The sequence below is a fragment of the Monomorium pharaonis genome, chromosome 5 (genome assembly GCF_013373865.1).
Source record: "Monomorium pharaonis isolate MP-MQ-018 chromosome 5, ASM1337386v2, whole genome shotgun sequence".
Taxonomy (NCBI): Eukaryota; Metazoa; Arthropoda; class Insecta; order Hymenoptera; family Formicidae; genus Monomorium; species Monomorium pharaonis.
Genome location: NC_050471.1, coordinates 27,958,030 through 27,971,845, shown reverse-complemented (window position 1 = coordinate 27,971,845; position 13,816 = coordinate 27,958,030). Strand labels below are relative to the sequence as shown.

General features: G+C 34.1%; 2 protein-coding genes across 6 annotated transcripts; both read right to left on the bottom strand.

The window, feature by feature from the left end:
* Positions 1–353: 353 nt before the first annotated feature.
* On the bottom strand, positions 354–6,681 carry LOC105838530 (coiled-coil domain-containing protein 6). 4 transcript variants are annotated; one of them, XM_012684179.3, is made up of 6 exons: positions 5,992–6,681; positions 5,288–5,828; positions 5,079–5,214; positions 4,432–4,574; positions 3,431–3,525; positions 354–2,939 (listed from the first exon to the last, which is right to left on the bottom strand). In XM_012684179.3, the coding sequence occupies exons 1-6, from the start codon at positions 6,211–6,213 to the stop codon at positions 2,772–2,774; spliced, it is 1,305 nt and encodes a 434-aa protein (XP_012539633.1). In that variant the 5' UTR covers positions 6,214–6,681; the 3' UTR covers positions 354–2,771. The 4 variants fall into 4 exon arrangements, with proteins under 4 accessions (XP_012539633.1, XP_012539620.1, XP_012539642.1 ...); XM_012684166.3 differs by having other exon boundaries at positions 3,431–3,540; positions 5,992–6,680; XM_012684188.3 differs by having other exon boundaries at positions 4,432–4,559; positions 5,992–6,679.
* Positions 6,682–7,204: 523 nt separating this feature from the next.
* LOC105838569 (F-box/LRR-repeat protein 4) lies at positions 7,205–13,709 on the bottom strand. Of its 2 annotated transcripts, none has more exons than XM_028192487.1 (8): positions 13,576–13,709; positions 10,951–11,208; positions 10,760–10,847; positions 10,150–10,669; positions 9,737–9,944; positions 9,283–9,640; positions 8,862–9,192; positions 7,205–7,668 (listed from the first exon to the last, which is right to left on the bottom strand). In XM_028192487.1, exons 1-8 carry the CDS (start codon positions 13,636–13,638, stop codon positions 7,434–7,436), a joined length of 2,061 nt encoding a protein of 686 aa, XP_028048288.1. In that variant the 5' UTR covers positions 13,639–13,709; the 3' UTR covers positions 7,205–7,433. The 2 variants fall into 2 exon arrangements, with proteins under 2 accessions (XP_028048288.1, XP_036143469.1); XM_036287576.1 differs by lacking the exon at positions 13,576–13,709 and adding an exon at positions 13,121–13,562.
* Between the last annotated feature and the right edge of the window lie 107 nt (positions 13,710–13,816).

Here is a 13,816-nt window from a genome sequence, read left to right as displayed (position 1 = left end):
ATTTACATTATGTTCACACAAATTATTTTCATGTAAACAATACGAGTAACATAAATTATTATAAATTAGATAAAACAATAAGAAAAAAAAATATATATATAATTTAGGATAATTTTCACTATTTCTCTCTCTTTCTCTAATAAAATCCAAATCTTTGATAATTAATGAACTTTAATTCATGGATTGTTTATGTAAATAAAACATACTTTACACTTTATATGCTGGCATAAAGTTTTTTTACTTATATCTTAAAACACCCAACTCTGCGCTTTTGACCATCGATCGTACGCACTTACATAATTCATATTGCAAAATAATAACGTAAGGCTCGCGCAAATGGATCAGGCAGTGGTGTAATAGCAAAAACGTGACTGTATTTCATAAAAGCTTGAGTAAAATACATACTATGTAGCTGTGAAGCATATCTGCGTAATTACAATTATCGATAAGAATCTTTTGCATTATCATAAAATTCTATATACCATATACGACATTTATGTCTATATACCGAACGATATGTATACATGTACATATATATATATATATATATATATATATATATATATATATATATATATTCTTTTATACGTATAAACACCGTTCGATACAACATAATAAACAACGATTTGACCTGATTCTCATATATCGTTTATGTATAATACACCTGTTATAAACAAGGGTTTTCTCAGAGTACATAAATATCAATTGCCTTGTATCTTACGAGATCGGAGGAAAAAATATTACGCAAGAAAATCACTTTCATTTGGAGGTGTAGTTCATTTGAATAAATTTCATATAAGTGACAATCAATCTTGCGTGTCTCTCTTTTACGATTTTCCTCCGCTTCTCGTATTATAATTCACGGTAACCAGCGCACAGAGAAGAATATTGAGAATCCATAACAAAACAAAAAACGATCCTTCGGGATAATTGGCCTCTACAATATTTCCCAAAATCTCAGAATCCAAGCCCTCCGAATTTCAAATTCCTGGGAAGCGATTTTCCTCGAAACTTCAAAAGCGAGTGTTGAGATATTTCAAAGGGAAAAAAAATGATCTAAACTTCCAAATTTTACAACTACAGAGTCATTGAAGTTTCAGAAATGAAATCTCGAGCCTTCGAAACTTGATTTCCCAAACATGCTCTCTCCCCTAAAACAATGACTCCAAGGTCTTCAATGTAATATAACAGACAACGAATTAACGTAAATGTGTATCACTGATATAAAAAAAAACAATCTATTAGGAAATAAACTCCCATACACAGGATCTTTCACGTGTCACGCTTGATGCTACGATATCTCAATAGGCTCTTCCTGAATGTATCAAAATTCCCAATTTCTTTTACAAAATATTCTAAGACTAAAGGATTCAAGATCAAGGGATAAAAGTTCTTGATGACGTATTCCTATATGTTAACGATCCAAGATTTCAAAATTCAAAGATCCTAAAAACAGAAACAGAGAGACATCCGAGCTCAAAAGAGGCAAAGCTGACGATTTAAATACACAGAAATTCCTCAGACATTCTTTTTACACATTTCTGGATTTCTTATAAATTAAAATTCTAAAAATACCGTGTAAACACGTACACGTTTGTAGCTTTACACTGACCGCAAAAAAATATTTACTTTAAATATTATGTATATAATTTATATAGTACATATACATGTATATATACGTGTATATGTATATATATTCATACATATATATATGTATATATATTTATGAACATTTAGATATTCGTTTAAATGTTTCAAGTTTCTACATTATTTTGTAGATCCGTAAGTGTACTTTTTTTAGATTCTCAGATCGTTGGACTTTTGAATTCTTGGAACTTTAGGGCCTTGAATTATCACATTTTCTCTCTTTCTCTCTCTCTCTCTCGCAATTCGCAATTGTTCAAATTCCAAGTTTCTTGGATACCTAAAGTCTTCTCAAAGCTCGACTTCATCTGTGATTCTGTAAGATCAGAAAATCCCTTTGAAGAAACTGACGAAACATCTCCTTTAGAGTTTCGTTTTCTTCCGCCTCTACCACAGTACTTGCGTGCGCTAAGTGATTACTCAGGCTCGAAGCTAAACCAAATGCATACCTGTTAAATCGTGTGAACACCGCGATACACTACACTCTAGTTACTTTCGTTTACGTTCTCAAACGCACAGTTATACATTACAATAATGTCGCATATAGATCCCGTGTAGATGTCCGCCTGGCGTCCGCGTTCAATATTTATGATATGGATACTTGGAACATGGAAGCAACATGTCAACGTTTTTTTTTTCGCCATTTTTCTTATGTGTAGAACACTCAAACAATATTAATTGCATAGTTATGATAATGAGCTCGGTCTGAACGATACTTCAGGCATCATACGAGAGGAATCATTGGAGGATAAGGGTGTCAAAAAGGATCACCCTGCGATCAATAAGCGAGACGCTTTCGCGACTGCATTGTTTAACTCTACATCTGCTGATTTAGCTCGAAATATAATTAAGTCTGTCTCTCTTTCTTTCTCTCTCTCTCTCTCTCTCTCTTTCTTTCTTTCTTAACCGTAGCCCGTGTGTTACACATTAGAGCTAAGTAGTAGTTAACAAACAAAAACATCCGAGAAGAAAAAACGCCGACGGTGATGTCTCTCAAACCGAAATGCGCGAGTACCTTCCCCCGCATATCTTTTAACTGGAACGCATCGTTTAGAGAAGTACCTTGCGCGCAACTATATAAAAGGGGTTTCTGTGGTTGCGGAGAGCCCTCTCCTCAATGTGGCGACTTATGTTTTCGCAATGTCCATCGGTGACCCAGGTTGGGGCGTGGCAATAGGATTCGCCGTGGTGTTGGGAGCGACAGTCGGCGGCCCGCCGGGGCTCACAATGGTAGGCGGAATCGCCGGCTTGACAAAACGATCCGAGGTGCGTCTACTGGATGGTGCCACGTGTCCCTGTTACAGTGAATGTTTGAAAAACACAAGTCAGGAGTGCTTGTTGCGAAAAATTAAATCTTGGTAAAAAAAAATAAATTTTCAGAAGTGCATTTTAAATAAAAGAAATAAAACTATAAATTTGCTCTTTTAATTCCATTTCTCTATGATATTTTGTTCTAAATTATAAAATTATAAAATTTTTTTAGTTTTAAAATATTTTAAATTAATCAGTCTAAGCTTTAAAATTGTTTTTTTTTTTAAGTTAGTGCAATGATTTTTTTATAATATCAAATTTCTTGTATAAAAACTTATTTTTATAAAATGTGTTTAATTTTAAAATTAATGAGTTTACAGAAAAAAGAAAGGGAGCAAATTTTATTCTAATGTTTCTGAATGAACGGTAGTGTATATCCAGATCTAATAAATAACTAATTTCTTGTATCAAATGCATATTCCACAGGCATATCTAATAATCAATTAGTTTCCAAACGGTAGATATAATAATTTACCCCTGAAGGAGGTGACGAGCTCGCAAATGGAGGGGCAATCGGCTGACCGCAGGCATAACATCGATTTGCATTGAAGCCTTCTCTGGTCGTGGAACCTAGCACGTTAACACCTAGTAATAAAATATTCACTTGCATAAATCCGCTAAACATCAAAACATGCAATCAGAAAAGCCAATTCTGTTATAGAATTATAGAACTTGTACATCAATGTGTATATAGGGGATAAATAGGGGGGAGGTAGTGGAGATGAATGAGTGAATAAGGCAGAGTGGCGGAAGCGGAGGTTCATGTATGAATGAGAGAATAAATGAGAATGAATGGTCTCTCTCGATATTTCATTATACGGCGTTGTTAAGGCTGTAAAATTTAGCATGTAAGTTAATTTGGTTGTAAGCGGAGCAGGAGTCTACCTGTACACCGCAAGGGAAGTGGCAAATAAAGATTAATTAATTATATAGGGGATAAATAAAATAAACACTTGGAAAATACACAACTTATTTTATCAATAATAGATTGACCTATCATTTGTCTTCAATACAAATTTTATTTTTGTTGAAATAAAGTCATACAATATTTGAATAGTCAATGTTATATTCCTTTAGCAAAATATCTTCAAAGATATATTAGAAGCTATTTAAAAAATATTAAAAACAAAGTAAAACAAAAAGCGACTTAAAAAGAGTAAATTTCTTCTTCCAACATCGCTTATATGAGCAATTAAAAGATGTTCTGTTAAAAGAATCGTACATAATTCCATTCTGTAATTATTCACGCACTGTATGACTTTATTTCAACAGGGATAAAAATAAATAGTAGGCTAATTTCTCGTTAACAAAACAAGTAATGCATTAATTCAAGATGGGAAATAAGAAATCACAATATATAAAAAAAATTAAAACAATTCCTAGATTTACATTATTTTGTCTAATATTTGTATCCATTAAACGTTCTATTAATTTACATATTTTCAATACACATGTATAGATCTCATCAAAACTTACCAGGGCTTAGTGGTCTCGAGGAACTAGGCGAGGGATTGTAGGGCACAGGACTGGACACCGTGCGAGACCTTATATTACCCCCAGACATCACGATTTCGTTGTAGTGCCGTTCCTCCTCCATCTCCAAGCTGCGAAAATCATGTCTGTGAGATTAGGAACAATAAATATGTTTCGATTCTAAAATTCTATTATGTCATATTTATGCAATTTGCAATTTAACGTAATAAAAAAAATAATTTCAAGATGTTATATCAGGACTCTTAATTTTGTAAAAGAATTTCTTGAAAATTTGCAGTTTTTCCTGGAATTGTGTTTAAACCTCTAGGTAAAATTAGAGAATTCTTTTTCAATGCAGCTTTAAAATAAATTTATTTTATTATATCTTTTAATGTCTTCTATATTGCGTGTTTTTTAACTCGCAAATCACACAAGAATGTCGTAAATATCATATTTCTTGATAATCAATTGTCGACATTTTGTATTATCAATAAAATTTTGTAAAAAAAAATAAATTTAAAACTAGACGATTCCAAAAGTATACTAATTCCAAATTAATCATTTTCAACAGTAAAAAGGAAATTCCTTGAAAATTTCCAATACCAAACACTCTGTTATATACAACAAGCAGTTAGCCACTCAACACTGACCTGGATTCAGACTCTGAGAGATGTCTGCACAGAGCCTCGCGGCGCTCGACTTCCAGCTGCAACTTTCTCTGCAGTCTCAGATTCTCCTCGCGTATCTGCTTCTCCTCGTTAACGTACCGCTTCATCTTCTCTGTATCTAAAAATAACAAAGGCAAATAGAGGTAACCACCAAACATGATTAACTTTTTTTAAAAGCTAAATGTTCTTACGTTCTTGTTGCGATATTAGTAACGTGTGCTTTAATCGAGCGACCTCGCTTCTCAGAGTCTGAATGTGCGTGCTCAGATTTGTGGCAGTGTCGCCATTGTTGATCTCCCTGGGCGAGGTAGGATCAGAAACTGGCTGGTCCAGCTTGATCTGCAGCATCCTTTTCTCAGCTTCGAGTTTGTCCATTCGTTTCCACAGCTTGTTAACCAGTGCCTCCTGCTCCTGTTCGAGAGTGTTCTCCAACTCGACTTTCTCACGCCGTAGTTGTTCCAGATTGCTCTGCTTAGCCAGGGTCTCTGCCTCTAGCTTCTCAATCTTTCTCATCAGCTTGTTCACCAGGCACTCCTGTTCCTGCTCCAATGTCTGCTCAAGCCGACACTTCTCCTGCCGCAGCTGGTTTAACTTCCTCGACAGATCATTGGTAAGACATTCCTCCTCCTGCTCGTAGTGATGAGCCAGGGTCTCTTTCTCCTTCTTCAACGCCTGGATCTTCTTCAGCAAAGTGTTGCTTATGAATTCCTCCTCCTGCTCGGCCTTTGCTTGCTGCAAATACAAAAAAACATGAACCTTCTGCTTTTTACAAAATGTAGAAATAAAATAGTAACATGGATCATCACTAGTAAGCCTTATTTTGTAACTTTCAGGATAGATCTACATTAGAAAAATTTAATGCTCACAAAGAGATAAAAAAAGAATTGGCTCTCACTATGATAACGGATGCCTGGCGCAGGGCCCGATTCTCCTCCTGCAGGGCCTTCACCCGCAGCTTGTAGGTCTCAAGCTCGACCTTGAGCACGCGGTTGTGCTGCTGCAAGGACTCGATGCGCTTCTGCAGCTGCTCCCTCGTGACCGGCGATGGCGGCATCATGATCGGCCCGCCGTCGATCGAGCTGGAATCGCTCTCGGATGCGCTATCGCGATCGGCCATGGCTCTCTTCCTCGCGGCTCGTACGAATGACGACAACGACGACGACGAAGACGATGAGGATGACGAGAAGAATGTGAATGGGTGAGGTGAGGGTCGCCGGTTATCGCCGGTCGCCGATGTTCATCGCATGCAACTTCGGGTGAGATGGTACGCCCTGGCGCCGGCGTGCCCAACGCGCGCACGTGCCCCTCGCCTGTTCGTTGCACCAAGTCCGCCCGCCGACCGTTTCAGGAGGATACGCGGGAAGAAGTAGCGCGCAAGAAGTAACCGTTGGCGTGATTAACAAGCGGCAGACATGTGCTTCCGCGTTAAACGAGGGGACGTACCTGCAGAAAAGGATATCAGCTGTTTGTGCGCCGCGCTCGCTCACCGACTGTTTCTCGCGAGACCGCGAAAGTGGCGCGGCGTTCCGCGACTTTTGTCGTTCCCCGCCGCACGGTCCGTGTGTGTGCGTCGTAGTCGCGACTCTCGCCGACCGTGGGGACACCTGGTGGATTGAGTTTGTGTCTCTGCAGCTCGGTGAAAATTAAAAAAAAAAAGCGAGTAAATTCTCTCTAGAGAATTTGTAATTTTATTGGTCAACATCTAGTGAATTCGTATATTGTAATTTCCCTTCCAAGTTAAGGCCTAAACACACAATGCCCCAGCAACAGGCAATAAAAACAGAGAAATAATGGAAGAGAGAAAGGATCTACGAATGACTCACAAACCTTTTTAATTGCACTTCAAACCTCTTCATACACGAAATACAAATGATTATACCTAGCAATTATTTTAAAAAACGTTCACTTTCGGTCAAGTGTGAGTGAATTTCCTATTGGCTGTTGCTTGGCATTGTGTGATGGCCTTTATGTATATATATGCATATATCAACACATGTAATGCATTTGCTCAAAATGCTACATCTTGCTTGGTTATCTGGGATCCTAATATTGTAATTACTATAAAGATTCAGGTTATAAATAATTACATTCAATTCCTTTAAATCAAATTTTGTATTAAAAAATGTTTATTTTTAAAAAAGTTTTTACAATTTAATATGTATATAACAAATTTAATTACGAACTATTAAAAAGAACATTTACTTTTTAAGTTGATGCGAACTGTCGCCATGTTTGCGATTAATCTGTTTAGCAGACAGTCGCGGCTCTTTGATTGTATATAGACTCTTTATATACTTTTACAAAAAGGAATAAAAGATACGATACGTTTCTTTCTATTTAAAGATAAAGGGATATCCAGTCATATATATTCAATACATAAAATGTAAATCTATTAGAAACTTTAAGTAAAGGTAAATCTAGTAGAAACTTTAAGTTGCATTTTACGAGCAGCGATTTTGTTTCCAAATCTGGGATGCTCCCTAGAAAATTACTCAAGTCAATTGCTTTTAAACGTTGACAACAGGAAAACAATTTATCGAAGCTGTTCTGTAGATCACTTATATTAGGCATCCTGTTACAAATAAAAGTCACATGATATATAGTAGTCAACAATTTTAGTCACAAACAGATGAACAACGGATGCAGATAAAGACTTGTGTTCCTTTTAGCATTCATCACGTTGCATTATTTTAACTTATAAAATTAATGTTGAGCACCATTACTTTATTTCTGTCCAGTTTAAAAAATAATTTTTAATATAAAAAAGTAAAACTTGTTAGCTACAAGGCTGCAAAAGTGCAACAAGCTTATAACTTTCATTTAAGTATTTTAAGTTATAACAGATTTGAAACACTAAGTTTAATTAAGTGACCACCAACATCTATATTAATAGAAAATGAGCCAAATTAGTATGTGTGGTTCGGCCTGTAGGAAAAAATTATGCAAAAATTATTACATAAAAAATTGCATATTTTTGTGCATGAATTTCTGCAGTTTTTACAGATCCTTGTACAAAGTTTTCGCCTTCAGAATTTTTCTGCAGAAAATTTTGCAAAATTTTATGTAATTTTTCTGAAAGCAAAAAACTTTAGAAAACATTACATAAAATTCTGCAAAATATTCTGCAGAAAAATTTTGAAGGCGAAAACTTTGTACAAAAATCTGTAAAAACCGCAGAAATTTATGCACAAAAATATGCAATTTTTTGTGCATAAGTTTCTGCGGTAATTTTTGCATAATTTTTTCCTACGGGGGAAGCCTTTGTTGTTCATTAAATATTAATTTAACAAATGATGCTTAAAAGCGTTGTAAGCGCCAAAAGGAACACAGCCAAACAGATTAATGAGAAACTCAGAGGCATGATTCTTGAATCTGTACAAAAAACTTTACATACGAAAGTAACGTTGTATGTTCACCAATTGGTATATATTTTTTAGATATCAAATTATATATCAGTCAGTGAAAGCGCAACATTATTTTCGTATGCGAAATTTTTTCGTACAAGTTCAAAAATCGGCCCTCAGTAATTCTTCAATGTGATTAGTTCTTTAGTTTTTCGCTGGATTTAGCAATAGAAACTAAATAATAAAGAACATAAAAAAGAATCACTTGCTCATCATTGATCTGCTCTATCTGTTGAACCCGCCCATTATAATATATATATTAATATGCATGCATGAAAAAAATAAACAAGTTTAATGAAAAATATGGTAATATATTATAAACATATTTAAAAAAAAATATACATGTATATCACATACATACTTGATAAATCCAAAAATCACTTCCTGGAGTTTCTTACAAGAAGCAAGGGCATCAATACCTTGCGACGTAAGAGTGTTTGTCATTCGTAAATTTATCTTTTCTAAATTTGGACACGAAGTTTTTAATTCCAGTGCAACTGCGTCCAAATTTAAATTTTTATTGTAGGCTAAATTTAACTCATGTATATGTTGATTGTTCTGAAGTATTTTACAAAGAGTTTCAGTTTTTAAATTTTTTATCTCTTGAAGATGTAAACACTCCAGAAACTTTAATTTTTCAAGATGAGAAAAACCTTCATCTTTTATAAGATTACAATTAGATAAGTCCAACACTAAAAGAAACATATGTACAAAATGTATAAATTATACACAATTTACCCGTAATTAACAATTATATATATGTATATTTATATGATACATACCTTTTAATTTTATACATATCTCTGATATTTTTAATACAACAAAGTTGTCGATGGATTGACAGGAAATTAATCTTAAATCCGTTAAATTTCCGCAATTGTTAAGAAATTCAATAAAATCTGCAGCAAAGAAGTTGCAAAATGACAGATCCAGCTGTGTTAAATATTTACATCTAGGCGCAAAGTAGTTAAATATATGAGAAATTTCGAAGCGCCAATATGTAAAATGTATATTTCGCACATTCAAACTCTCGTAAAGAGAAGAATCCCATGACAAATTGTTTAAACGTTTGTTTACTTTGCTCACACGGCATAACGACTTAAAATCTAAATTTTTTAATATTTCCAATATTATTTCATCCTGCAAAAATAAAATTTTAATATACGAGATAATATTACAATAAATTATTATAAAAATTAAGCTTTTTAAAAAATACTTTACAGAAAAAATACTTACAGAAAGATCAGATAAACTGCAACGTGGTAGCTCATTGGAGTTATCCCATAGAGATTCAATATTTTCCATCAACTTCTTATAATTCGAATAATCATTGAATAAAGGATTTTTATATACCCGCTTAACAAATTGCAAAAAATTAGGGATTATATCTTGAGATACTTTTCTATGTGCGAGCTCAGCCTTGTGAAGATTTTCTATTATATTGCTGTGAACAGTATTGGAATAATTGTTTTATTTTAATAATAAAAAAAATTAAAAAATCTGTGTGTAATTACTTAAACGCGCGCTCATATTAAACGTATTCGACTGCAATACACTTGAATTCGAAATGAATTGAAGATTGTCACATGCTCTACTTTAGATTTTAATTCATACTCATTGGAATCAAAAACATTAATATTGATGATTACCTTTTATAAAAAGTGCAATACTCGTCTATTTTCTCTTGAAATTCATTTGTACCCATTTTAGCATATGCATGTTTATGTACATTTGGATGCCTGTGTGTATATACAAAGCAAGGAAAGTTTTCATGACGGTTAAAATCCAATGGCTTATATTTAGATACTATAATCTCTCTTATATGACGTTCAAGTCTTAATTGATTAAGTAGATTTTTGTCAAAATGTGTAGGAAGGATTAATTCTGAAGTACCAATAAGCATTACAGCATCCAATTTGAAATGCTTTTCTAATAAGCTACAATTGAATTCTAATCTGAGCATCTTTGTTTTGAAATTACACGGCCGTAAAATTGGGGAAAATAATGTTAAGCCGACATTTTCTTGTGTTATTCGAATTTCTGTTTCATTCCACAATAGAAACCACTGATTGTTATAATCTTTAGCCCAAATTCGAATTACTCTTCCAGGATTATATTTTTCGTACATAGAGATTCGAACTGGATATACAGATTCATGATACTCGATATCTACAAAATATAAAATAAAATTATAATCTCTTGCATATAGAAATATATATCTAACAATACTTTACATATTAATAAAAAAATATTACGTACTAATATAACTGTGATTAATTTGCTCTTTTTCAAGCATCATAGAATCAATTGATTTTGAAGATATTTTGTTCTGCATTTCCCGAATTGTCTATTAAAAAGTAAAAAAAATCAAATTATACACCATCTTGGTATAATATAAAATTGGAATGTGATTACTTTGAGGACATTAATGATAATATTAATAAGCGTACATGTATATGAATCCCAAAGTTATAACGTGAATAATTTGTAGGTGGCCCAACTATGTCATGAACAGTAGCAGATATTCCAGAATTATCATTGATGCTGTCACATTGATAATTAAAACTATTCTTTGCAAATTGAAAAACAAAATTAACATGCACTTTGGTATTATTAATATCTCGACCCAAAATGGGCAGTTTGTCGATATAAGGATAATGATTAATATTATAATATGAAGATTGATAATTGGCTGCCATAGTATCTCTCTGAAAAAAGATAAAAAATATGACATAATAATTTTCGTAGTTTTTCAATCTATGCTGCAATTGATTTATTTTTATTCATTTAAATCGCATAAGCTGCAATTTATTATTTCACTCTTTTAAGCCATTTTTGAGCCGTTAAAAAACTTGTAAATTCATGTATTTCCACTCCCCTTATTTTTATGTCAAGTTTTATTAAAATTTGTTGTATTATATCTTTGTTATATTAATCTTGTTATATTATAGAGAATACAAAAGGTGAATTTATGTAATTTTTTTTTTTTTTTTCAAAAAATAAATATCGTATTTAGAAAGAGATTTTTACTGTAAAACTTTTGTAAGACATTTTTCGTTTACTTTATGAAATGTTTCGAAAAAAGTCTATCTTTGAAGGGTACGTGGTTTCACCCTTTCAAAACGTTTTTGGGCTGCTAAAGAAGATTTATGACTTTATGTATTTATCCTTTTTACACTTATATCAAGTTTCCTTAAAATCTAAATTTTCGTGAGATTTTCTTGTAAAGCTGCGGTCCGAAATTCGTTCACATGCTGATAGTGCTAATAGCACTAAAGATCAGTCCGAAATTACGCGCTCAAGCTCTACTTATTTCGTAACGTGCTATATACGCGTTCAAAATATGAAAAAGGGCGGAAGTCTTCTCGATTGAAATATAAAATATTACTTTGCTAAATTTAAATATATATTTTAAAATTAAAGGGTCACAGCTTACAAAAAAAAATAATTTTGGAAATGATACACATTAAAGAATAAAAAAATACTATTAATTTGCAAAAAACACTGAATGTCTTGTTGAAACATATTGTTACTTATTATATATATACTTTCTAGCAAACTCTAAATACAAAATAACACAAGTACAATAATTTATTTTGATTTATTATGGTTTATTTGTCTGTACGCATAAATGCTCGGGTGATAGCAATGTCAATGCATTTTGGATCGTAGCTTAATATTAAATAAGAACAAATAATGCTTATAATGATTATGAATATTATGATGATGATTGATAATGAATTAAGGTGCAATTTCATGCGAGCGAAGGAAAGCTTTTATTCCTTCTTCGATTTTCGACAATACGACTGTATCAGCAACAACACGCTGAAAGTTCGACTTAGTCCATCAGCGAAGAACGCCAAACACAAAATATACAATTACGGCAGCTGCACGTCGTCTTCTAATCTTTGCTCCAACTGTAGCTCTTACATATTCCTCCATATTTTCGAAACTGTTTCAAATTTAAGCCAGCGAAGAAACGCTCCATGAAAAAGTAGGAGACGATAGCTTTAGCATTTCAATGCCGAAATTTCATTGCGATGGAGTGGGGGTTAACGCCAGCATTTCTTCGCTCGCATGAAATTGCACCTTAAGGGCCATCACACAATAGACAATACCAGGCAACAGGCAATAAAAATAATGAAAGAGAGAAAGGATCTTCTCTTTCTCTCTTTCTTTATTTCTTGTTTCTATTACCTGTTGCCTGGCGATGGCTGCTTTTTTTTTAGGGAACGCAATCGACACAAGCATCGTTCTATCTTTGTTACTCATTGAACATAAAAAAAGATAGATGCTTGTGTCGATTGTGTTCCCTAAAAGGAAAGCAGCCATTGTGTGATGGCCTTAACCTGTTGCACCAGTACAGCAGTGCGGCGAAAAAGAACAAGTCAAAAGTTGCACTACTTACATCTTTGAATATGTATTTGATTGAAATGACTGACTATCTGAGATTAGCTGCGTTTTGATTTCTATATAACGTATGACGTAATATATATGTGATAGAAATATATGATAGAGTTTCTCCTATCATAGATTATATACGATAGAAATCTCGAAATGTAGCTAACTTTAGGCATTTCTGTTTGCAAATGTAGATGTATATTTTAAATAAATATTTACCTTTATTTTAATGATTGTATCCTTATATAATTTAATCTTGGTTAAGACTAAATTTCTCTTTTCGACAAGCAAAATGTATCACTACTATTCAGTTTGTTAGCTCACAAAGAAATGAAGTGGAAAGGCAACAGCCAGCAATAGCTTTTCGAAATCTTATAGGCTTATACTATACGCTAGCTGCACGTGGAGGGGATGGCTGACGCTTGATGCTCATTTTCGGCGTCAAGACATCACGTGACAAAAAATAAAGATACCCATTCGTAATTTTTAGTCACGTGATGTCTTTTGACGCTGAAAATAAGCGTCAAGCGTCAGCGTAGGGGGGGGTTCCCAACCAGTGGTCCGCGGACCACTAGGGGCTCAATTCTGTACTTGCCTATCGACGACTGTCGGTATCAGTAACTCTCCCTATTGAAAGATGCGTGCCCGTGACGCCAAGAGATGGCGCTACTCACCTTGACAGCTAAGGCGACTCCGGAGCACCTGGAGCCTGCGCGACTGTCAAACGGACGTGACATACGTTATAACGACGGAAAAAGTTCTAGAAGCCGGCGAAATATTCGGAGCGAGTTCCAGCGGGTAGCGACTAACGAGCGGGAAGCGGGAGGCTCTCGTTCGGGTGGTGTGATTGTACGGACGTCAGTCCCGCGGCGTGCAATCTGAAAAAGACTATACTGTACCTGAAGAAAATATACG